The sequence below is a fragment of the Botrytis cinerea genome, chromosome 2 (assembly GCF_000143535.2).
Source record: "Botrytis cinerea B05.10 chromosome 2, complete sequence".
In the NCBI taxonomy this organism is placed as follows: Eukaryota; Fungi; Ascomycota; class Leotiomycetes; order Helotiales; family Sclerotiniaceae; genus Botrytis; species Botrytis cinerea.
The window spans coordinates 1,560,042-1,581,912 of record NC_037311.1 but is presented as its reverse complement, the minus strand read 5'-3'; the positions used below and the strand labels follow the sequence as shown (position 1 = coordinate 1,581,912).

General features: G+C 44.2%; 8 protein-coding genes across 10 annotated transcripts; 3 read left to right on the top strand and 5 right to left on the bottom strand.

Moving 5' to 3' along the window:
• Positions 1 to 3,137: 3,137 nt before the first annotated feature.
• Positions 3,138 to 4,995, bottom strand: BCIN_02g04470 (hypothetical protein). The gene is made up of 4 exons (XM_024691314.1): positions 4,564 to 4,995; positions 4,364 to 4,516; positions 3,829 to 4,313; positions 3,138 to 3,772 (listed from the first exon to the last, which is right to left on the bottom strand). The coding sequence occupies exons 1-4, from the start codon at positions 4,817 to 4,819 to the stop codon at positions 3,362 to 3,364; spliced, it is 1,305 nt and encodes a 434-aa protein (XP_024547084.1). The 5' UTR covers positions 4,820 to 4,995; the 3' UTR covers positions 3,138 to 3,361.
• Positions 4,996 to 5,315: 320 nt separating this feature from the next.
• On the bottom strand, positions 5,316 to 7,883 carry Bcnaf1. The gene has a single exon (XM_001552855.2). It carries the CDS (start codon positions 7,625 to 7,627, stop codon positions 5,447 to 5,449), a length of 2,181 nt encoding a protein of 726 aa, XP_001552905.1. The 5' UTR covers positions 7,628 to 7,883; the 3' UTR covers positions 5,316 to 5,446.
• Positions 7,884 to 8,045: 162 nt separating this feature from the next.
• Positions 8,046 to 10,271, top strand: Bcalg9. The gene is made up of 5 exons (XM_024691313.1): positions 8,046 to 8,200; positions 8,253 to 8,511; positions 8,564 to 8,983; positions 9,034 to 9,825; positions 9,891 to 10,271. Exons 1-5 carry the CDS (start codon positions 8,121 to 8,123, stop codon positions 10,155 to 10,157), a joined length of 1,818 nt encoding a protein of 605 aa, XP_024547083.1. The 5' UTR covers positions 8,046 to 8,120; the 3' UTR covers positions 10,158 to 10,271.
• On the bottom strand, positions 10,267 to 11,627 carry BCIN_02g04440 (hypothetical protein). Its single transcript, XM_024691312.1, has 5 exons — positions 11,312 to 11,627; positions 11,184 to 11,247; positions 11,087 to 11,091; positions 10,843 to 11,032; positions 10,267 to 10,709 (listed from the first exon to the last, which is right to left on the bottom strand). Exons 1-5 carry the CDS (start codon positions 11,397 to 11,399, stop codon positions 10,316 to 10,318), a joined length of 741 nt encoding a protein of 246 aa, XP_024547082.1. The 5' UTR covers positions 11,400 to 11,627; the 3' UTR covers positions 10,267 to 10,315.
• A 147-nt stretch (positions 11,628 to 11,774) lies between these two features.
• Positions 11,775 to 13,253, top strand: BCIN_02g04430 (hypothetical protein). The gene is made up of 3 exons (XM_001552852.2): positions 11,775 to 12,221; positions 12,474 to 12,678; positions 12,767 to 13,253. The coding sequence occupies exons 1-3, from the start codon at positions 11,908 to 11,910 to the stop codon at positions 13,037 to 13,039; spliced, it is 792 nt and encodes a 263-aa protein (XP_001552902.1). The 5' UTR covers positions 11,775 to 11,907; the 3' UTR covers positions 13,040 to 13,253.
• Positions 13,254 to 13,279: 26 nt separating this feature from the next.
• BCIN_02g04420 (hypothetical protein) lies at positions 13,280 to 14,628 on the bottom strand. The gene has a single exon (XM_001552851.2). The coding sequence runs from the start codon at positions 14,487 to 14,489 to the stop codon at positions 13,389 to 13,391; it is 1,101 nt and encodes a 366-aa protein (XP_001552901.1). The 5' UTR covers positions 14,490 to 14,628; the 3' UTR covers positions 13,280 to 13,388.
• Positions 14,629 to 14,872: 244 nt separating this feature from the next.
• Positions 14,873 to 16,837, bottom strand: BCIN_02g04410 (hypothetical protein). Of its 3 annotated transcripts, none has more exons than XM_024691311.1 (2): positions 16,419 to 16,837; positions 14,873 to 16,371 (listed from the first exon to the last, which is right to left on the bottom strand). In XM_024691311.1, exons 1-2 carry the CDS (start codon positions 16,741 to 16,743, stop codon positions 16,304 to 16,306), a joined length of 393 nt encoding a protein of 130 aa, XP_024547080.1. In that variant the 5' UTR covers positions 16,744 to 16,837; the 3' UTR covers positions 14,873 to 16,303. The 3 variants fall into 3 exon arrangements, with proteins under 3 accessions (XP_024547080.1, XP_024547081.1, XP_001552900.1); XM_024691310.1 differs by having other exon boundaries at positions 14,873 to 16,368; XM_001552850.2 differs by having other exon boundaries at positions 14,873 to 16,361.
• Positions 16,838 to 18,832: 1,995 nt separating this feature from the next.
• Positions 18,833 to 21,274, top strand: BCIN_02g04400 (hypothetical protein). Its single transcript, XM_001552848.2, has 3 exons — positions 18,833 to 19,601; positions 19,667 to 20,111; positions 20,169 to 21,274. The coding sequence occupies exons 1-3, from the start codon at positions 19,234 to 19,236 to the stop codon at positions 20,889 to 20,891; spliced, it is 1,536 nt and encodes a 511-aa protein (XP_001552898.2). The 5' UTR covers positions 18,833 to 19,233; the 3' UTR covers positions 20,892 to 21,274.
• Positions 21,275 to 21,871: the final 597 nt, after the last annotated feature.

Here is a 21,871-nt window from a genome sequence, read left to right as displayed (position 1 = left end):
AAAGATAGCGAGATATTTGATTTGGCCTCTTTTAGACGCTTCTGCTTTTCCGTGTTTTCTGCTATTCTGAAGCCGAAACTCTTGATTTGGTCATTAAGTAGATGGCTAATAGAATACCACAGCTAGAATCCTTTCCAAATTTGTTCTGCGCATCGTCCACTATCTGTGCGAGATCGATGCGACAATCTATTTCGGATCGAAGACCAGTCTGTCGCTAGTAATAATCCTATGACCAGAGTCCCGTCACAGAGATCTGAAACAACGAGCCGTTTATACTAGATGCCCCCCGTAATTCTCCGATATGTTTGATTGAATATCTGTTCGCCTACAATCTGGCGTTTCTGTATCTCAGGCATCAAATGTTAACCGTCCATTGGCTGCTAATGCTACATATTTCCCGCACCAGGAAAGCTCGATGGTATAGCACGTCTTTCATGAGAGACATCTCCAGAAATCCGTACCAGATCCCCTCCATCTCGGTTGTAAATCTCATCGAAAGCCTGAGACTCTCTCGGGGCTCGAAGCATAAACCATTCGTGGCAGCTTGCTTGTAACGATGATTTCTCTCAAGGAGGGGTGTTGATGAACAATCATTCTGCATTATTTCTTTTCGTGTAGAAAGTGATTGACAGGGTCGCTCGAGGCTTCCGCCATTCTGAGTACTCGAATCTGCTTTTCCGGATCGGTACAACACTCGGGGATGTCAACTATAGGAGTTGAGAAATGCATTCCATAATAACTTGGTCTGAAATCTGCAATGCTTTGTTATGAATCTTTTCGCTATTATTGATCTTTGATGCAGTCCACCCATCATATACATCTGGAAACTATTTGAAATATCAAAGGATCTTAATTTGTATACCTTTGCATTCAAGCAAAGCTTATGGTTTCGATTCATTCCACTCAATTTTCCCTTGTGAGGTCCTCGCTTCATTATTGCTTAAACGCTTATTGCTGTACTGGAGATAACCACATAGATGGTGTTGGGTATTCTTTTCGATAATGCGAAAACCTCTATGAACAACAGGAACGAGTTTCAGCTGCCCATTCCAGAAGTCTTCTTCCTGGAACTGACTAGAATTTGCCATATGAATATCTGAAAAGAGTCACACTATTGCCGCCGACTTGAGATAAATATCTGGGTGATGGAAACACAATGTCTCTCATCTCCATGTTCGTGTTGACCACCTCGACAAAAAGGCACTGAACGCTGCCGACAAAGACCACAAGCTACGGAACTAGTGTAGTAGCTTTGCTTTAGTTTGATTTCTTCAAGGGAGGTATGTTTTGACGGGAAAATCTCCCGCCAATATATCAAAAGCTGAAGATTATGGTTTACTTGCACAGTTTCGCACAGCAAGAATCATCTGCCTGGATGCCCGCTTCCGTGTGAAGATAGATAGCTTCTGTGTTGGTAAATGTGTATTGCCATCATGTTAATAATTAACGGTTGGCTGTAGATATCTATTAAAGGCGAGATTTTGAATCCAGTTATCAGAGCATAAAGCCTCGACATGATCCGAAACCAACTGACGATCTGTCGTCTAATCGAAGTGGGTCGCATTGATTAAGGTACTTTGTTCAAGGTTCTTGAAATCTGCATGACCGTCGAAGAAAGAGGTAGGCAAGTGACACCGTAGTTTCGGTAGGTACTGACTGATACGTGAAGGAAGATGACGCTCCATTGAGAACATTGTCTAACATGGTAAGGAGGTAACTGATATACACCACGATATTCTATTTTGGAACCCATGATAATCATCATCACCAAGAATCGCAACCCGATCGGTATCACTGAGATTGGTATTGCAATGATTATTCTCAAGTGGCTGACACCCCTGGACTGTTCGTGTATTATGATGCTTGAAATTGTCTTTTCTGTGGTAAGTCGGTGCTTGATGCAGCATTGAGTCTCTTAGACGTCAACAATATCTGTCTTGGAGCGAACATTTTGCTAATGTTTATGAGGTTTGGAAGATTCAATCTAACGAGAGCCAGTAGCCACTAAGTGGTGACAAATAAATCCGTGGATAGGGGTCGTTGCTCCGGTTATAGCGCGCGGACCCTCCAAGTAGAACACATCATCTTTACAATCAAACAGGTTGGCTGGTAATTTTGGAAGAGTGAGTGAAGAAGGCTTGCTCACTGTGAGTGAGGCGGTGCTGAACTCAGAATCATAGTTCGTGGCGTGCGATGACCGTAGAGTATGTGTGTTGTGATACAGCATTCTCATCATCCATCATGATCCATCCGAGAAGATCAATAATATACCCTCACTAGCTTGATGACTTGACCCACTTGGGTATGCATTTCTCAGCTGTTTGGCCTTCTGTCTTTCCCCCACTGCATCAACATCAGCAACAATTATCGAAACAAACATATGAATAGTGGCTTACAGCAATAAAGCTTCTTATATGAAAACTTCGAGGGCGTTAGATATTCTCCAGCAACAGCTCTCACGAATCCAAGGTCTGCTAGGCGTCTGGCATGGCTTGATAGTTTGCAGAGGTTGTATCAACTCGACCTTGAGACTTTCGTAATGAGTCGGAATAATTCACATGCCAGAATTCTTAGACACCTTCTAAGTTCTCCTCGAACTGGAAGACATATGGAGCAAGTATTATTCCTTAGTCATTGGAAGGGCGTTTAATGGTAAGATTGAACCATGAAGCAATGATGCTCGATGCAATTGCAACCCAGAGTTGTTATGTGACTGGCAGGAGTGAGAAGAGAGTATGCGAGATAATGATTAAAAGGAAAATGTGATTGAAAATGAAATACCAAAACACAGAAGTCTTGGAACAACAGCGACACAAGACAAGTACGCAGTCATGGCGCCATCGAAATCGACATACGGCGTTGAAAAGGGCGACCAGCACCAAAGCAAGAAGATAAACCACGACCAGCGTGAAGAAAAGGGAACAGAACAATTTTTGAGGAATGTTAGAGCGTATATACCGAAATCCCAAATGCCCTACCGATTAGTTCGATGATATTCACGTGATTTTATAATTGAGTGGACTAGTGGAGTCCTGAGCGGTGCGTTGCTTCCCGAGACAGATCATATCTGCATATTCCAACACACAAGAAGCTCGTTAAGAATATGCGCGAGGAGACGCAAGATATCCATGATTCAGTGACAAAGCAGATTCTCTTTTGTGGTGAACGCGAGTTGATGGACTAGTAGCAATATTCTCGCGAGTGGAGACGAATGTTCTCTTGAAAACTGGTAAATTGATAATATCATGTCAATCGCTACTAGGCTAATCCTGACCCGGCAGAATGAGGAAACAAAGAGCTCAACGCCCAGCCTCCCAAATCGCTCATAATTTCAAGCATTCTAAGTTTCCAAAAACGTGCGCTAATAAGGATATGCTCTGACTTCTTCCTCTTTCTCCAAATCAAGGCCCGCTTCGACTTGCTCTTTATGTTTCTTATCCAAATACTCCAATAGGACCTCACCATACTTTTCCTTTCCCTTGTATTTACTCACATCTTCACCCCAGCTCCTCACAGCACTTGCTAATCTTCCCGGTACATACGGCTCCTTGCATATCTCCGTAATTGGATGGAAGTATGTTCTGATAGTAAACACCACACCGCCGGATCTAGGTAGTCTCCTCAATGACTGCCGTTCGGAACGAAACCAATGATGCTCAACGGCTTTATTTTTCTCTGCAGTGTCCCAACTGAAACTACCGGGCGCTCCATTTTCCGAGCCAATGCTTGATGACCATGATAGTTCATCGTCTACTTGAATGAAATAGTTGTTCTGAAACACCGGTCAGTACATGTAGGTAGTCACATAATCGCGCAAGTGAGGCTTACGCGCTGCACGGGTCCATTAGGCTGCACTCTGCGGAAGAAGTTCATCATTCCTTTCTCCAATTTCGCTTGGTACCCTGGTACGTCGCCAGATGTGTGTATCTCGCTCAATGGCATGCCTAATTTATCCTCCAAACGCCAAAATCCCGCTAGTAAGATCGCGCCGGCAAGAAGATAGTATTGGCCATCTTCCTTCTCAAACATGATTGCTAAATCGTCTTGCGTGAAGCGGGCTGCCATCTGCATTGGATCCTCTGCAAGTGGTCTTTCAACGATGTTGAATGATTCGTTAGTGAGAAGATTGTCCATGCCGACTGGAGTGCGTTTGTAGAGTGTGGGGTAACGTTCTGGGAGATACGCGCAAAGCTCTTCAAGCAATTCAACAGCACCATCAAACGCCGAAGGATCGGTGTAGCAAGATCTAGCTCCACGTTCGACGATACGTTTAGCTTTGTCGTCATGAAATTTCATGTAATGGTTATCCAATTCTGTGAAATATCAGCCATGCAGCCTTCCGCTTGAGTTATGATTCATGTACCTATCCATTCATTCCAATCCATGTTGCGTAAACCCATAGTAATGTGATATACTCCATGGCGAAATGGACGGTATGGATTTGGCTTCGTTTGCTTCACATCCCAATTAGGAAAAGGAACTGCCGTTGGGCGTTCGAACTGCATAGGCTCCCACACTATCAAGAAATCAGCTGCCATCCACCAACCACTGCATCATACTAACCTCCCAAAGGTCTCTGTGCTTTGCCGTTCCTAAAAGTCGGCTTCTCTAAATCAGGTGTTCTCGGTCTGGGATATTTTGGTTTCTTGAAAATTGTTGCAGCTCGGATTAACAGCCATACTCCAAGGCAGACTAAGCCCGCAGAATAAAACAACATCTTAGGCTTTTCGTTAACAACTCGAGCGGTTTCCGAGGTGCTGAGTCGCTCGCAGGTAGATTTGGTCCATAGTTTCAAGCCATCCCAATTTTTCTCACCCATTTTCACAACAACTCAGTCCTGAAATCGAAGTCGAAGAGAATTTAGATGCAAGTCCTTGAACTGGCTTGAAATAAAGCATATTGATACATCAATGGAATCATGTGTTTATGTATGTATCGTGAATTGAAAATGAATGATAAGATCTGTCTCGCGGCAGAACCCCACCAGATTCGTTCTTATCGCCAGGGACTTTTTTTCCGTTTCGGGTATGGGTTATCACAGTCAAATATCAATGACCGGCGTATGAACACCTCATCAGGCATAGAAAATATTCTTGACCTTGAATCACTTGATGATGATTGATTGCAAATGATACGACTTTGATCATGGACTGGGGGGGATGGAGGGGACTTTGGGTACAATCTTTATGATACCCGCAGTAGAGAGCCACTTGGTCGCAATGGAGGTATCAGAACGATGCAAACATGTGAGAATCGCTTGGTAGTTACCATTTAACCACTAGATTTGGAGATGGAGGGAACAAACCACCTAATGTTGTGAATGAGTGTCGTCAATTCAAGTATCATCAATATGAGTTTAATTGAACGTCGAGAAAGACCAAGAGTTTATTGGTCATGATTTTATTCTTAGCTACAATGGTCATACATATTCCATTCCCATCATGAATTACCGACTACCTCCGTTTCCATTTTGCTGGCTAGGATGAGTCCATTGATTTGCTCCGTTTTGGTTTGCTCCATTCTGTTGAGCGAAGAATGCCGGATTTATGAACGCACCTGCTGGCAAGGGAGGAGGAGGAGGCATACCTGCCCAAGGATTCTGTGCTTGAGCAAAAGGTTGCTGGGGTTGTTGAGGCTGTTGATATGGTTGCTGATATGGTTGCTGATAACCTTGCGGGTACATTGGCCATACTGGAGGTTGTTGGGATGGGTATTGTGGTGATGGTTGAGGTTGATATTGCTGTGGCTGATTTGGATTGCTGTAAATATTCGAAGGTGGCGGGGGTGGAAAGTTAGGCTTTGGGGGTAATGAAGCTGATTGAGAGTTGAATGCTCCGGGGCTCGGAGTGGAAGGGGGTAATACATGGCTTGATTGCGATGAATTATTACGAGAGTTGGTGTTTCGATCGTTATGTCCACCGCCTCTTCCTCGTCCTCTTCCCCAATCTCCTCTGCCTCTATCTCCACGACCTCTCCCTCTACCCCTACCTCCATGATCACCGCGTTGGCTTGATCTGTTATAATGCGAACCCTCTTGAGGAGCTTCAGTGCCAGTTGCACCACCAGTAAATCCAATCGGTCTAGTAAGAGTCTTATAAGGACCATCCTCGGCTTCGTCATAGTTCAACACGGCGCTGTTGTTACCAGGGGTATATGTTTTTTGTGAAGCATGCCCACCACGTGAATGACCACCATTTTGCTGAGTCTTACCACCTCTCTTTTCTGCCTTCTTCTGCTTTATCATTCGCTTGTGCTCAGCCTCCTTTTCATCATCGGAGAATTCCATTTCCTCGTCGCCGACTTCTTCGTCATACAGGTTTGAAGCATCTGTACCTTTGTATGCTTTCAAAGCTTGTGTAAAGACGTATGTTGAATGCTGCTCAGAGTAATACACCGTAGTTCCAACAGATATTCCCGCTTCGGCAATTGCAGCTGCATTCGTGAATCTTACACAATACAATGGTTGCTCCACTCTGCCCAACGTTTCCGACACTACACCTATAACGCTGCGATCCTGTAAGCATAGCACAGATTCTTCTCTAAGCACTTGATACTCTCCACTTGTGAAAGCTTTGATGAGAATGATGCTATCCACGACTCCTTCCACATCTCCCAATCTTGTGATAGGCATCTCAGGCGTTATTGTGACATCTGGTTTGGGTATCACTTCTTCCGGAACTTCGTTCTTTGTACGTAAGTGCCCCCCGGCGCGCTTTTCTCCACGTGCCGCTCCCTCATCGTCTGAACCCCCATCGCCTTCCGTCATTAGAATTCTTGCTTGTTCTTCTGGACTTAATAATTTATAGGCATTTTCTCCATCCTCCTCCTCGCTATCGTCCTCGGATGAACTGTCACTTGACGAATCTGACGAAGACTCATATGGAGATGAGTCAACCTCCCATTCTGGGTGTTCCTCCTCTGTCGCTGGTGCTGCAGATACATTGTTCGTTGCAACATCCGCAGTCACAGTCGCAGGTTGTAGCAGACCTCCTAGCATTGCCTCTAAAGCATGGGTCAAATCCGGTTGATTGGCAAGGCTCTCCTGGACTTGAATATCACTAGTACTAGGTTGAGTTCCTAATGATTCTCCCAACTTCATCGTTTCTCCTTGTTCTACATGAGCGTCTGTGGTAGGTTGTGACGTCGCAATGTCCATCGCGTCGTTGTTGTCAGTGTATTGCTTGGTCACTGTGGCTTCTTCCAGAGGAGCTTGCTTGATCTCCGAATTGTTATGATCTCTTACTTGCTCGATTTCAGCTCCGGTCTCTTGTAAAATTTCTTTTTTGATTTCTGGAAGGTGTTCCGAAGTCGTATCATTGATCATAGAAGTCGCAGATTCTTGAAGTAGAGGTTCGGCATCCGCCATTTTGAAATCTCCCTGGGATTGATCATGACTACTCTCTGGTAACTTGTCTTTGGGTGTGGCCAATTCTTTCAAGTGGTTCTCTGCGTGGTTGTTCTTCGCTGATGGGGTTGGATTCTCAGACTTTGGCGCATTCCCAAGCCGTCCCAGCCCAGGTATATTGGAGAAAGTGGATGAAGATGAGGCTGATTCTTCGCTCTCCCCTTTTAGATGAAGCTTCTCCTCTTGCGGAGGAATTGACGGAACGGAGTCAGAATTACTCATGCTTCTAGTGGAAATCGAAAACAATATGCGAAAGGACTTGGTGATGGTGTATGGCGCTCGAGTATTTTCCGTGGTAGACTTTGTTAATTGACTCGGATTTGAATACTTGATTCGAGTGCCAATATGATATTATAAGACTACAATATGAATATGGGTATTCAAAAGAAATTTAACAAAAATTCGATGCAATGCAATACTTCAATGTTGTGTTATTGACCAGAAAGTTTTTGAGCTTCAAAATTTCCAAATATTTCCCGACGCTAATCATCTAATCTTAGCGCAGGCGATAAGCTTTTATCGATTCTTATCAGTCACGTGCCAGTGCGCACAATCCAAGCTTCTCACTTTATGTAAGCTTTATGTAAGTACGTACCTACGCAGGCCCGAGCTAAAATGTACTTCGTGCGTACTAGAACACGATGTCATCGTTTAAAGTCTGCATGCATTGAATTCAATTTTGAAATCCGATCAAAAAAGCAAGTCAATTGCAACAATGGCCCCTCCGCAGCCTACAAGTTTGGGCTCATCTAGAGGAGCAGAAGCTTCTACAGCTTCACATTCAAAAAAGAAAAAGTCAGTATTTCAGAAACGTTATGTACGGGATATACTAATTAAGCTTCAATAGACCTGCCACTCCATTCGCAGTTCAGCCTATCAGCGCATTTTACGTCTTTCTTGGAGCAAATATATTGGCAGCTTTGTATGCTCCTATACAGGATTGTGACGAGACCTTCAATTACTGGGAACCTACACATTATCTCAGCCATCGCTACGGATTACAAACATGGGAATATTCTCCGGAATATGCAATTCGAAGTTGGCTATATGTTATGCTCCATGCCCTGATGGGAAACTTTAGAAGGCTACTCCCGTTTCCGACAAAGGTACAGAGAAATGGAATGTTCAAGGATAGTTAATATTCTAATTGAGATATAGGTTGGCGAATTCTACTTTATTCGATATTGTCTCGCATTCATATGCGCCCTGTGCCAGACGCAGATGTTTCGAGTCATTAACGGAACCTTGAACCCACGAGTCGCCATGTTCTTCATGATGGCCAATATCTTCAGCCCTGGATTTTTTCATGCCTCGGCCTCTTATTTACCATCGAGCTTCGCTATGTATACAACTATGCTTGGGATGGCCGCTTTCATGAACTGGAGAGGGGGCTTGAAGACTGCGCAGGGTATTTTTTGGTTCGCTGTCGGTGGAATTCTCGGTTGGCCATTTTCCATGGCTTTGTCTGCCCCTTTCTTGATCGAAGAAGTGATTTTCGCTAGTTTGAGCGATAAAGATGCCGTCATCGATACCGTAATGAGGTTCGTTAGGGGGATTGTTGGAGGATTGCTTGTTTTGGTAAGCTGTTACCAAGTTTGCATTCCTATAAACGCTAACATTGTAGCAAGTTTTCTGAATTCGTTGTTTCTGGCTTTTTCTATAGACAATTAGTGATTGTCCCTTTGAACATTGTTCTTTATAATATCTTCAGTGGCGAGGGAAGAGGTCCTGAGATCTATGGCACTGAGCCATGGCATTTTTACATCCGTAATTTGATTCTCAACTTCAATATCTGGTTTGTGCTTGCAATTTCAGCTCTCCCTCTTTTCATACTTCAGAAACTATTTGGGTCACGAGAAGGCGGTACCACAACAGCTCTTCGCAGCGTTGTTTTTATGGCACCATTTTACATATGGCTTGCAATCTTCACCTTCCAGCCACATAAGGAAGAACGATTTATGTATCCAGCTTACCCCTGCCTTGCACTTAATGCGGCGATGTCACTTCACATCGTTTTGGCGGCTTTCGGCCATTCGGATCCCAAAACCTTGGTCGGTAAGATTCCAGCAAAATTGAAGCTATTGTTTGTAAGCTTCTTCATCATTGGATCCGTGGATATTGGTGTGGCAAGAATTTATGGAATCTATGCAGCGTACTCGGCGCCCTTGAAAATTTATAGTCCTCTCCAAAACGGTACCATTGGGGCACGAGGGGATTCGGTCTGCTTTGCCAAAGAGTGGTACAGGTTCCCCAGCTCTTATCATTTACCGAACGGCATGAAAGCAAAATTTGTAAAGAGCGAATTTGATGGTCTGCTTCCCGGTGAGTTTTCCGAAGCTAGCACGGGATTTGGAATCTGGTCGACATGGCTCATCCCGTCGGGTATGAATGACCAAAACCTTGAGGACATGAGCAAATATGTAAGTAAATCTCTTCGCAAAATTTTCTCCTCGTGTTTTGTACAAGAAGTTAATATTATAACCAGGTTGACCTCAAGACCTGTAACTTTCTGGTCGATACCTACTATCCTGGATCTGTGGCCTCCGAGCTTGAGCCTCACTATATCATGGATTCGGAGAACTGGGAGACGGTAAATTGTGAACCATTCCTCGACGCATCAAGAACTCACATTTTGGCACGAACCATATGGTTGCCAGATTTACCATTCATTCCAGAGAAATTTCGCAGGAACTGGGGAAGTCACTGCTTATTAAAACGAGCGCCAAAAAAGGCAGTTGCCAGCTCTGTATAAAATTGCATGTATATCAAAAGTTTGTGTTCTGGATTCCATCTCAGTTTCTGGATGTCTATGTATTTACAATATCCTATCAAGGTATGTACAATCACAATAAAAGCCCGCTTCTCATAGAAATTACCTTCCTAGCTCTTTGCTTGTGCGTCATCAATCTCCTAATCAACAGTTGCTCCATTGAAATAATGAATTGTCTCGTCTACGCACCCCGTTGGCGTCAGATATGCGTAATTTCCTAGATTGATCCACAACTCCTGAGCGCCACAAACCAACCACGCACTTAAATTTGGTCTACTGATGCTAGCTACACTCCATGTTACCGCATCTCCACTAAATGCAAACGTACCAAACGTATTTTGGGTGGTATTAAACGTCATGGATAATCTAACAGCAGATGAATTCGTGGGTTGTTGAACGTTGGCATAAAGGAACGTGTTGGGTGCGATCAACTGAATTAGCTGACCAGATACGATTTGGTATTGGCCGGCAGTGGATCTGTCGGCTAGGAGAGCAGTGCCTGGCTTAGCAGTTGGGGAGGCTTGGAGGTAGGAACTACAAGTTGATGAATTAGACTCTGTCTACCAGATGATATCGTCCAACTTTCTTTCAATCTTCGGAATGGAGATGATTTCCAAGACCAATTCTTTCAAACATATTTCTAAGTTATAAGAGCGAGAATACTGACTGAAAGTTTGGGGATTCAACAGCACGAATCCAATAGTAACCACTTTGGAGAGTAGCTCCCGGGTACGAGGCTACACCAGTGGTAGTAGTTGTGGAAAACGTAGTAGTTGGTGTGCCAGCAGTGGTCGTAGCTGGCGTTGTCACAATCGTTGTTGGTGCTGATGCGGTGCCGGGAAGGCATTGGGAATAGTCTTTTCAATAAAGTGATCAGTAGGCATGATTTAGGCGGTGAGGTGATTTATTACATGGACTGATTGCATAGTTAGTGAATGCCAGGAAGAAAGACGGTTCAATTAAAAACTCTATGACGGGTTTGAAAGTAAGGAGTGGGTATGATCTTACTTAGAATAGGTACACACATAACCCGATGCACAAGTCGTTGCGCCGGTCCAGCCTGTCCCTCCACCTACAATCCGAAATCTATTAGCATTGTTTAGGATATCTCTCCTCCTTTCACAACTCTTACTTACACTGGCCCCATGCAGCTTGCTGTGCATACACATTTTGGATTCCTGCAATTATGAGCAGAGTTGCTTGTAACTGATTGTTCATATACATGTTGGCAAAAGAGCACTTTTGCTTTCTCGATTTCTATGGAATAAATTCACAGAAAGCGATAGAACATGGATTCTTATATTCAGTGGCTCTATAGCAATAATTTACTCGGACCGACAAACCCGTAGAGGCAGAATGTATATAAATTGGATTCGTGGTCTCATGACCTGTGACCTCTAGGGAGCTATAAATTTGAAACGGATATTGACAAGGTAGAAGAACAAAAAAATCATTCCAAGAAAATCAAGGATTCCAAAGTATGCTTTCTTTATTTTTCATATATGAGATCAGGTTATTCGCTTGCACATTAAAGCAGCATCTCGAATTGTGTTCACATCCCACATTCATCAGGCACAATCGATAATATCCAATGAAGTAGTTGCGACCGTGAGTCGATATAATATCTGAATTTTAGCTCTGGTTATGATTCAATTCTCTTCATTTCAACTAAGGATATTCCCAAACCCCCACTTTCCACGAATCTTATTAGTCTTGACAGTATAAATTCAACATGATTAGTTTTCCAAAGTACTATGTAGTCATAGGTGCCGGTCCAGGTATCGGGTACGAATTCACACGGCAGTTGCTCTTGGCACATCCCCAAAGCATCGTCTTCGCAACTTATAGATCTTTTGAAACTCTACAGGCCTTGTATGATCTCGCCAAGGTGCTCAAGGATTCGTCTAGATTACGGATATTGAAGTGTGATTTCACGAATGAGCGAACTATCAAAGATCTTTGTAATATACCTCAGTTGGTGGGAGAGATTATCGAAGCAGTAATTATTAATGATGAAGGCATGGATTGGGGTACAGTGGTTGAAGGGTGAGTTATTACTGTGATGAATAGTGCGTTTTGTCTAGAAGATTCTTAGTGCTGTACCTGCTACTAAGAGGAATCGAGAAGTTTTTCGGCGGTTGTGCTTCACGGTATCAGTTCGAAACCTCCTACCAGGCTACACAGCGAGCTCGTGATTTGGCAGATACACTCTGGGCAATAAATTCATGATATGCCTCTCACTTCTGCATTGTGCTGACGAGGATGCAATACTGACGAACATTTCTTGATTTTTAATAGGACCTCTCAATCTTACTATCACCACTTTCAAAACAATACATTTGGGCCACTTCTTGCCGCCAAATACCTTCTTCTCATACCCAGTGTTCGAATCTCCAACATCGCATTCATTTCCGACAGTTGTGGGTCCGCTAGCGCCCAATCATTCATATGGGGCTTAGCCGCATATTCTGCTTCTAAAGCTGCGCTGAATATGGGTTTACGTGTATGTTACCTTTCTATATAATGAGCAGTTTCTAGTCGCTTGACAATTAATGACCATGTATATTCTTCTCACGCATCCTTTCTTATAGCATCTAGCCGTCGAAACACACAAAGAACTGGGCCCCGAAGCTCCGGTTATATTGGCTCTCCATACAGCTGAAATAGGCGCTGACTTGGGACCTAATCCCGCGGAGTTGACAGAGGCGCAAATAAGCGTTAGAGGATGTTTGAAGATCATAAGGGAAAAGGGAAAATATGGAATTGATGAGGGTGGGAAATCGACTGCTTGGGCGATGGGAGTGATAGAAGATCCAGAAGCAGCGACATTGTGGACTTGGAATGGGCTGAGACATCCATGGTAAGCAGCTTCTGTGGATTATTCTTGGAAATCAGATTTGTGTACTGAATGGGCTGTGTTTATTTTTTCTGGGGTGCGCCTCGATATTATTACAATAGGGTGAATCATAAAATAGCTTAGATAGGGTGTGCGAGTTGGAGTCGAGCAACGAGTGTGGACTGTATAAGATTTATTACAGAACAATGGATATCACATACATGGATGAATTCATGGCTCTAATCTGAAGGTTATGAGTTACTCCCAATGTATCATGGTAACTTTTCGACACTGCACTACACTTTTGAAATTTGATATGAATTATGCAAAAAATTACATTATACTCCAACTTCGATAACCACCAATAACTACAAGTCTTATTGGCTCTCCCCCAATTTCCGATCCGACTCTTCAATAAAGTCATTCAAAACTCTATCAATCCACTTATTCATCAGTATTCTATCATTAACCACGACCCTCTCCCTCTCATTCGCCAAATCAAATTCAAACTTCCCCGCCAAATTATTCGACACCACATGCAGAAACCCAAACTTTACCCCCCATTCCCCCGCCGCCGTAGCCATATGTCCAATCTCGGGATCCACCCAGCAAAACCCCTTTCGCGCCTGTGCAAACCACGCGTGGTCCTCATCCAACACCGACGCCGACGTATAATGCGTCCCCTTCGCCACTCTCCCCAGGATCTCCTCCCTAATCGGATTTTCCCACTCGACAACCCGTCCATTGACGAAACTCTTCGCGCCCGTCGCTAACGTCCTATTAGGCGTATGTTCGGGGGCCAACGCCCCGAGTTTCCCCACATAGATCACGCATTGCAGAGAAAGTCCACAGATTTCCTTCAAGCATCTCACGAGATCCCCGGCTAGATCGCCCCAGAAACTCGTGCGACACTTCAAGATCGTGACTTTGAATCCGTTTCCCTTCGTAGTCGTCTGCCATGAAAACAACTCATTCTCTTCTTCTTCATCTCTCCACGGCTCGGTAGATCTCAACATATCTCGAGAAATCGATCCTACAATGACCAAGTTTGTTTCGTCCGTCGCGAGACCCCTCAGATTCGATTTCATGAATTGCTCATACCCTTCGTTTTCCCGAGGTAGTGTAATTTTCACGATTCCCGGATCTTTGCCCTCGATCGCCAGATGCGTTGCTACGATATTAGCATAATGCTTTACGTAATCTCTCCCTGGAAAACAATTGATGCGCAATTTTCCCTCTCCTAGAATTGTGGCGGTGGGTCGTTGATAGTTGAACGATTTGCCGGTTTTTTCTCCGTTGTAGATGATGGCTGGAGCGGAACGGATGTGGTGGCCTACGACTTCGATTTCGGTCCAAGGTTGGGAAGATACGAGGTGGTGCACTTTGATGTCGAGGTAGCGTTGTAGAGAGGGGCCCATGGTGTGCTTTGCGAAGCTGGTTATTGTGGGAGTGGGCTGTGGTGGTTGTAAGGAAGACATGGTGGATTGTGCGTAGCAGGGTGTGTAAGAGATTGAATGAAGGAAGCAAGGTGAGGAAATGAATTGAAGAATGGTTATGGGAAAACCTTTGTATTTATATAGCTCCCACGCTTCATATTTCGTTCAGTGAATAATGATCTGCTGGGTGACGACAACTGTAGTAAGCTGGAAGATCCTTCTCTTTGCGCAAACTTAACATGCGTGTGACCAATGTTGCACATGCATCATGTTGTTGGGCGATGACAATGACTCAGGTAGATCAATGAATTGCTATATACAAACACAGTTTCAGAGACACAGCCTAGCTGTCGATGATAGACCGAGGACAGTATAACGATAAATCCAGATCTGATCCATCATCAAATGAAGATTCATTTCATAACTGATAGCAACGAAAGTCATATTGTGCAAACTATGAATCGAAATGAGAAAAACATTATCTGGTATCATTAATGAAGTTGTACCATATATGATGTGATGAACCATGGGCATGGTCTGAATTGACCGCAACACAACGCTGTAAAGACGCAAAAAAAAAAAAAAAAAACGACTATACAACACTTTTCTTCCCCCTAGATTTCATCATCCGAGCCTTTTCAGTTGCTTCTACAACCTTCTGCAACCTCCATTCACATTCTTCGGCAAAATCGCAACTTCTGCATTTGAATGCCTCATCCAATTGAACACCCTTTGCTTCTCTTTCTCCTTTCCACCATCGCAGTTCTTCCTCCAAGTATGAATTCAGTTCGTCATTATCCATGGGAATAGTCTTGATTCCAACTATCTCTCCATCGTCTCGCGATCGATATTCTGTTTTTAATATTCTTCCCAGTGACTCAGCACCATTGGGGAAAGTGATTTGAAATTCAGATATCATCACGGACCACAGTGCATTGAGACTGTTGTGGGCGAGGAGAACACTCATAGAATCTTGACTAGAACCTGGCGCCGAGTCATCCTGCTCCTCAAGTGCATCTTGGTATATCCCATAGTCATCTTCATTCATGCTACCGACCTGAGCGATGAATGTATCTGAAAATGGCTTGCTTTTATCTAACCCATAACGGGCTGCCAACACGCTAAAATCAACTGAATTTGTGGCAAGATTACCAAGTAAGTGGTGGTATAACATAAGTTGTACTCGAGTAGGACGAAATGCTGCGTCGTTTGGTAGCGTGCGAACACCTCTAGACTTGACGTCGCAAATATATACTTTGTCTGATTGCTTCCTGATTTTTACCCGTGTCGCTTCTGAGATGGACGAACCGTCCATTGCACTGAAGAAACTAGATAAGGTAATTTGATCCGCGGGTGGAGATTTCTTCTTCTTGGCCCTCTTCCGGCTCTTCTTTTGGCCCGTCTTCTCCGTCTCTTCCAGAATCGATCCCTCCATTTCAACATCCGGACAAATGTAGCTCAACTCATCAATGACCCCATTAACAACCAATCCATCAATAGTACCCCATATCTCCAGTTCCCTCGTTAGCCCCGTTTCTCGTAATGTTCGTAATCCTTGTATCACATTCCATATTCGTAAACCCCATGCGTCTTCTTTCGTTTGAATTTCAATCTGAACAGACCTATGTACCTGATCTTCCAAAACTTTATGCACCGCACTGCCCTGCTTCATAGCGGGTGTTTGCTTCCTCCTCCCAAGTTTCGTCAATGTGTACCAGTATTGCAGCTCACACCATGCAGGAGAAACAAGGTCTGTCACAGAGAGAGGTTTCTTCGGCGCGGTACGAAATCGTTCGAGGGGCGACCGTGTGTCATGAGGGGCGGGGATTGCAGACTTTGCGGGCTTTACTGCGACTTCATTCACTTGTATTGCAGGAGCTGCGGCTGGCATAGCTTCGGGTATTTGGTCTTTCACTAGATCCTGCTGCGTAAGTCAGAGATACGATTTGGGCAATAAACAGATATACTCACAGTCTGGGTAGTACTCGTGTTTCGAGACTGAAGCATTGATTTGATCAGCGACCCTCTCTGCATCACGAATAGCCTGGAGCAGAGGCGAGATCTGTTCTTTCCCAACAACGCGAGGGAGGCGAAGAGCACGTTCCGGCTCATGATACTCGATTTCGATCACAATGGGATTGTCTTCGATGTCCGTTGGTTCCTTGGATTGGTTGACGGGCGACAACAGTTTCTCTACTATCTCAACTTCTTCGGGTGAGAAATCGGAGCCGTAGTCACTTTCACTATCTGCGAAATTGGCAGGCAGTTCTGTCCCTTGTATGGCAGAACCAGCCATGCCGATATACGTAAGTAGTGCGATACATCAGTATGTTCTGGTAGTGTTGGCACAATCCATGACACGTTCACGGTTGTCGCCACTCAAGTGACGCGATTGGAGCGCAATCACGTGCAGCCACTTTGTGGCATAATTCGCCATCCATGTCTTACCATTGGCTGTACTCAAGAATGTCAATTTCTGGAAGATTGTATGAACCTAGGAATTCTCGAATGCCATTATAGTCTTAAGGATGCTGACTAGATATTCAGACAACCGCCATTGCTCAGACTCCGCACTGATGCTTCAGCTGTCGCAACTTTGTAGCCCTTCTTGTGAAGCCTACTAGGGATTACCAGCCGTGCCAGCCTCTTAAGTTCTGACTTCAGTGAATCAGCATTTCTCCTCTCACAGAAACACAGCCTTCCGCCCAGGGAAGTCTTATGTATTCGTCACTCCAATATATTCCAGTCATTAGTTATGGCTCTGGAACGAATCATATCTTTCCAAAAGCGCAAAAGTGGCAGCCTGGTCAAAAATACCACGTTTCAAATAATCGTATTCAACACGAGAGTGACCCAATGATCCACTCATTGAGTCGAACCTGTATTTGCGATAGGCAGCACGCATTATATATCCAAGACCTTTGGCCCTTCTTGCAGTGATCGAATCATATGTTTATCGCGATTACAGGATCTACCTATCTTGTCTGCTCACCACATCATGGAAAAGCACCATTCTCTTTCGACCTCCCAGGCGAAACATGACACTCCCAAGCTCAGTCTTCTAGATTTACCACAAGAGATCCAATTGTTGATAACTTCTCATCTGATATACCCAGATGCACTCTCTCTGAAGCACACAAATCGATACTTCTACTCTTTTGTATATACTGGGTTGCATTTGAAGATAGAGTGGCTCATTCAGAGACGGCGGCTACACTTGGATTGTCCAAGTGACAGTAAATGTGAATTGGGTAGTGATGTTAGATTTTGCCGAGGGAGTGTTGCGTGAGTCTTACCTCAACTTTTACGGCCCCAAGATGTGGAGACTAACAATATTTGCAGCTTGTTGATGAAGAGGAGGAGAGAACATCAAGAATGCGACACTAAGCCAGGGGGGAGGGGATGTCTGGTGCTAGGGAGAAATATTTGCATCGACAAGAAAGAAAGCAATCATTTCAAAGTAGTCTGGAGATACTTTAAATCGGGAGTTCCTCTGTGGTTAGTAGTGGTGACAGTTGCTTTGTTGGCCATTGTCATAGCTTCGCCGAGAACATCGCCTATCATAGGAAGCCATTGACATAAAAAGGGGGGTTGTCATTAAGATGTATACTAGGGACTTTCGCAACAAACTGATCTTACAATAATGTTTAATAGGAAGAACGGGTGGAAACGACAATCAGGAAATGTCTCACTTTTTCTACCATCTTCCATCTACTGGGCTATTAAATAGCGCATCACGTTCATTGTCGTGCACCCCCCTCAGTTCCTGGTACTACAATCTGAAAGACAATAGACATCAGACAAGACTGTTGCTTTGAGGTCTTGTCAAACTGGTGTTCGTGAATAGACACTTCGTCAATTAGAACAAGGATTCTCTACACATTCGTCAGAAACCCTCATACCTTATACCTCATACCTCATACCTCATACCTCATACCTCATACCCCCTATTAAGTTCCACACTTTCATGCCTTTTGAATAAGCTCCTAGAGCTTGAAGTTTTGAGATTAGATATGCAGATATATAAACATTTCGCGCTGTCTAGAACATCCCCCCAAACACCCCTCAAGTGCCCACCAATCACTTCCGCCACCATGTTTCGGATCATCGCCAAGAAGTTGTACGGGCGGTAGTGTAGCTAAAAGGAGCATCAGGGGTACAGCCTTACGGCTCAGCACATTATCTAAGTAGTATCAAGCCGTCCCATCTTCCTGATTCTCTATCTCATCTCATAAATTGTGCCGGAGCGATAACTGTCGGGTAAGAAGTGCGATCCTGTCACATAAATTTCGTCGCTCATCGTTCAAATTCTCCTATCAGAAGGTAACATTCACGGTAAGAGGAAATCAACAGCGTGTACATGATTCACTAGAGATAAATGTAATGTTTGCTATCCGTCTGTGTTACAGCCAAAGGATTATCTTGGCAAATTAATTAGATAAATAACTTATCAGATTTTGAGAATTTATTTTCGTAGGAAATTGTCGTGATTTTCTTACTTCTCCCTTCTCTTACTTATTAGCTTTCTTTTCCCCTTTCTTTTTCCATCGTCTGGACAGAGACAAGTCGTCGCTACTTTCCTTCTTCGCCCTCACATTCGCTTCATCTCACCTTTACTTTGATCGGGTTGGATACCTGATCGTACGTTCCTTCAATAGAAACCACGTTCCTTAAATAAACATCACTTACACTCTTTTGGCTTTGAAAGCTACTTACTATCGCGTGAGTCCGACTTGATTACTACCGCTGTTGACTTCAGAAATCATTGCGACGAACAAAAGTCGCGATGTTGTTCAAATCAGCCAAAACAATGGGTCTAGCCTTCCTAGGATCGCTCTTCTCGCCCGCAAGCACCACCTTCGTCATTCAATGCTACAGTCGTCTCGTCGATGAGCGGGTTGATCCAGTAGTCAGTTCTGGAATTCTCCCTGCATCTCATGTGCATGCGATTGCCGGTGGGAGTGGCTTCAGCGCCAATATGACATATGCTGATGCTCGTGCTGCGAAATGTGGGACTTGCAATGTGAAGGAGGATTTGTCGAATTACTGGACCCCGAAGCTTTACTACAAGGCTCAGAATGGTAGTTTCATTTCTGTGCCTATTAATGGAGATGATGGGTATGGAAATCTTGGAGGGATGGCTATTTATTATCTGTGAGTCTTGACACGCTGAAATTCTGACGCATCATCATACCGTACGTTTGCTAACGTTTCCCAAGTCAACGTCCAGGTCCAGATAATGATCCACTTGTTCCATTCCCTGAGAATTTTCGTATGCTAGCAGGGGATACCAATCGACGAAGCTACAATGACTCCTCGTTCGCAGACCGTGCTGTTAGTTTTCGATGCACAGGAACTGATCTTCAGACAAATGGATTCCCAAGCATTAACTGCCCAGATGGTCTTCGACTTCAGGTCACAATGCCCAGTTGTTGGGATGGGGTTAATGTAACTTCAACCGATTACAAATCTCATATGTCGTATCCTGCAGATGGTGATTTTGACGGTGGTCGCTGCCCAGCTTCGCATCCCCATCATATGATGACCCTATTCTTTGAAGTTACATACCGTACTGATCTTTTCGCCAATGAGTGGTACGGCAATTCTCAACCTTTTGTTCTTGCTAATGGTGATACCACTGGATACGGATTTCATGGTGATTTTGTAAGCATTTTACCGATTGCATTCTCGTGGTATTTCGTGAAGCTAACATGGGCCAAGGTCAATGGCTGGGATATCCCGACACTCACAAAGGGAATTGATAACTGCCTTGACGGTGAACCCAACTGTCCAAGCGAGACCTTTACCTTTTACGAACAATCTGACACCCAAGAATGCAAACTTGCTCCTCTGATTAACGAACCCGTAAGCGGTACGCTCTCTGCACTTCCCGGTTGCAACGCACCTTCTTCAGGCCCAGCGGAATACATACCACCTGCTTGTCCTCAAGATGTAGCTTTAGCAAAGTCGCTCCAGGCTCCCCCTTCCCGTTTTAACCCTGCGGCATCCAAAGCCCCCTCGCTCCCAGTCGGCATCGTCGATTTGAGTACCTCCAAAGGCTGGACCTATCTCGGATGTGGAACCGATGACGCTGGAAACCGAACGTTGAACGCTGATTGGGAAGGAAACAGTTCCATGACTATCGAAAGCTGTGTGGATTTCTGTACATCCAAGGGCCATACATATGCAGGAATGGAATTTGGAAGTCAATGTTACTGCGACAATGCTCTATCTGGAGACCGGGCACCTGTGGCTGGTATGCTAGGTGACTGTATCATGCCATGCGCAGGAAACAGTGCCGAGAAATGCGGTGGTAGTGCTGCAATCACACTCTATCAGAAGTGTGGTGCAAATGGATGCGCTGCCTCGAGTGTAGCAAAAACTGTTTCTACTCGATCGCAGAGCAAGATGAGAAGCAGGGTTATGAAGGGTCTGGGTATCTAGAGGAGATGTGAATTCATAACGATGTTGACGTCGAATATGTTTTCAGTTCGATAGAGATGTGACGCATGGAGGAAATAAGGCAGACTTACACTTCTCGTAAATAGATTACACCTTTCCAGAGCCCGTACGCACTTGCGATGACTTTTGAAATGGTAAATACGTACGAATTATGAGAAAATGACATACATTTCCCGTACATTCCCCGAATGTAAATTCTTGATCTTGTATGATTACAACAATCGCGACCAGATACATAAATCAAACAATTCAATATCATCGACTCTTGGCAGCTGTTCCTCTTAAGGGAAAAGTCACGAAATGAAATTTCCATGAGCAATACCGGGAGTTGCAATGTGAACGGAGAATAAGTGTGAGATATATCATTGGTGGGGTGGGAGCCGTCTTTACGAAAATCAAATGCAATTTCAGGGTCTAGCGACATGGTTTCCCCAGCACCTGTGGCGCCGCAGCTAGGATCAATATTGAGTTTGTAGATTCGTCTTAGAACCTTATCGAGATTTTTTGTCCGAATTGTCTTTTTCTTTCGCCTTTCTTTTTCCAAGACCTATCATTGAATAATCAAGCGTGTTCGCTGTTTAGGTTCGATTCTCCTTCATTTTTCGCTTGTTCGGAAACTTTCTTAGTCCGAGGTCTAACTATCTGACTATGGACCTCATCTCGCTCTCTAAGTATCCAGATTTAACGAATCGAACCAGGGATGCAACCAAGATTTCCCAAGTACCAGGTATCCGATGCCTATTCCCTGCCTGTATTCATATACATAGTGTACGATATATTGCGGCACAGTACTCCTTCTTGTGTTGCATCCTCGGCCACTCGAAGGCGGATAAGGACTGAAAAAAGACTCAGAAAATTGATAAAGGATCCACATACGAAAATCGAAATTGCACATCAGGGATTATCAATCACCTTTAGTGCCGCACAGTTTATTCGAATTTGAACGGCACGATGCGGATTCT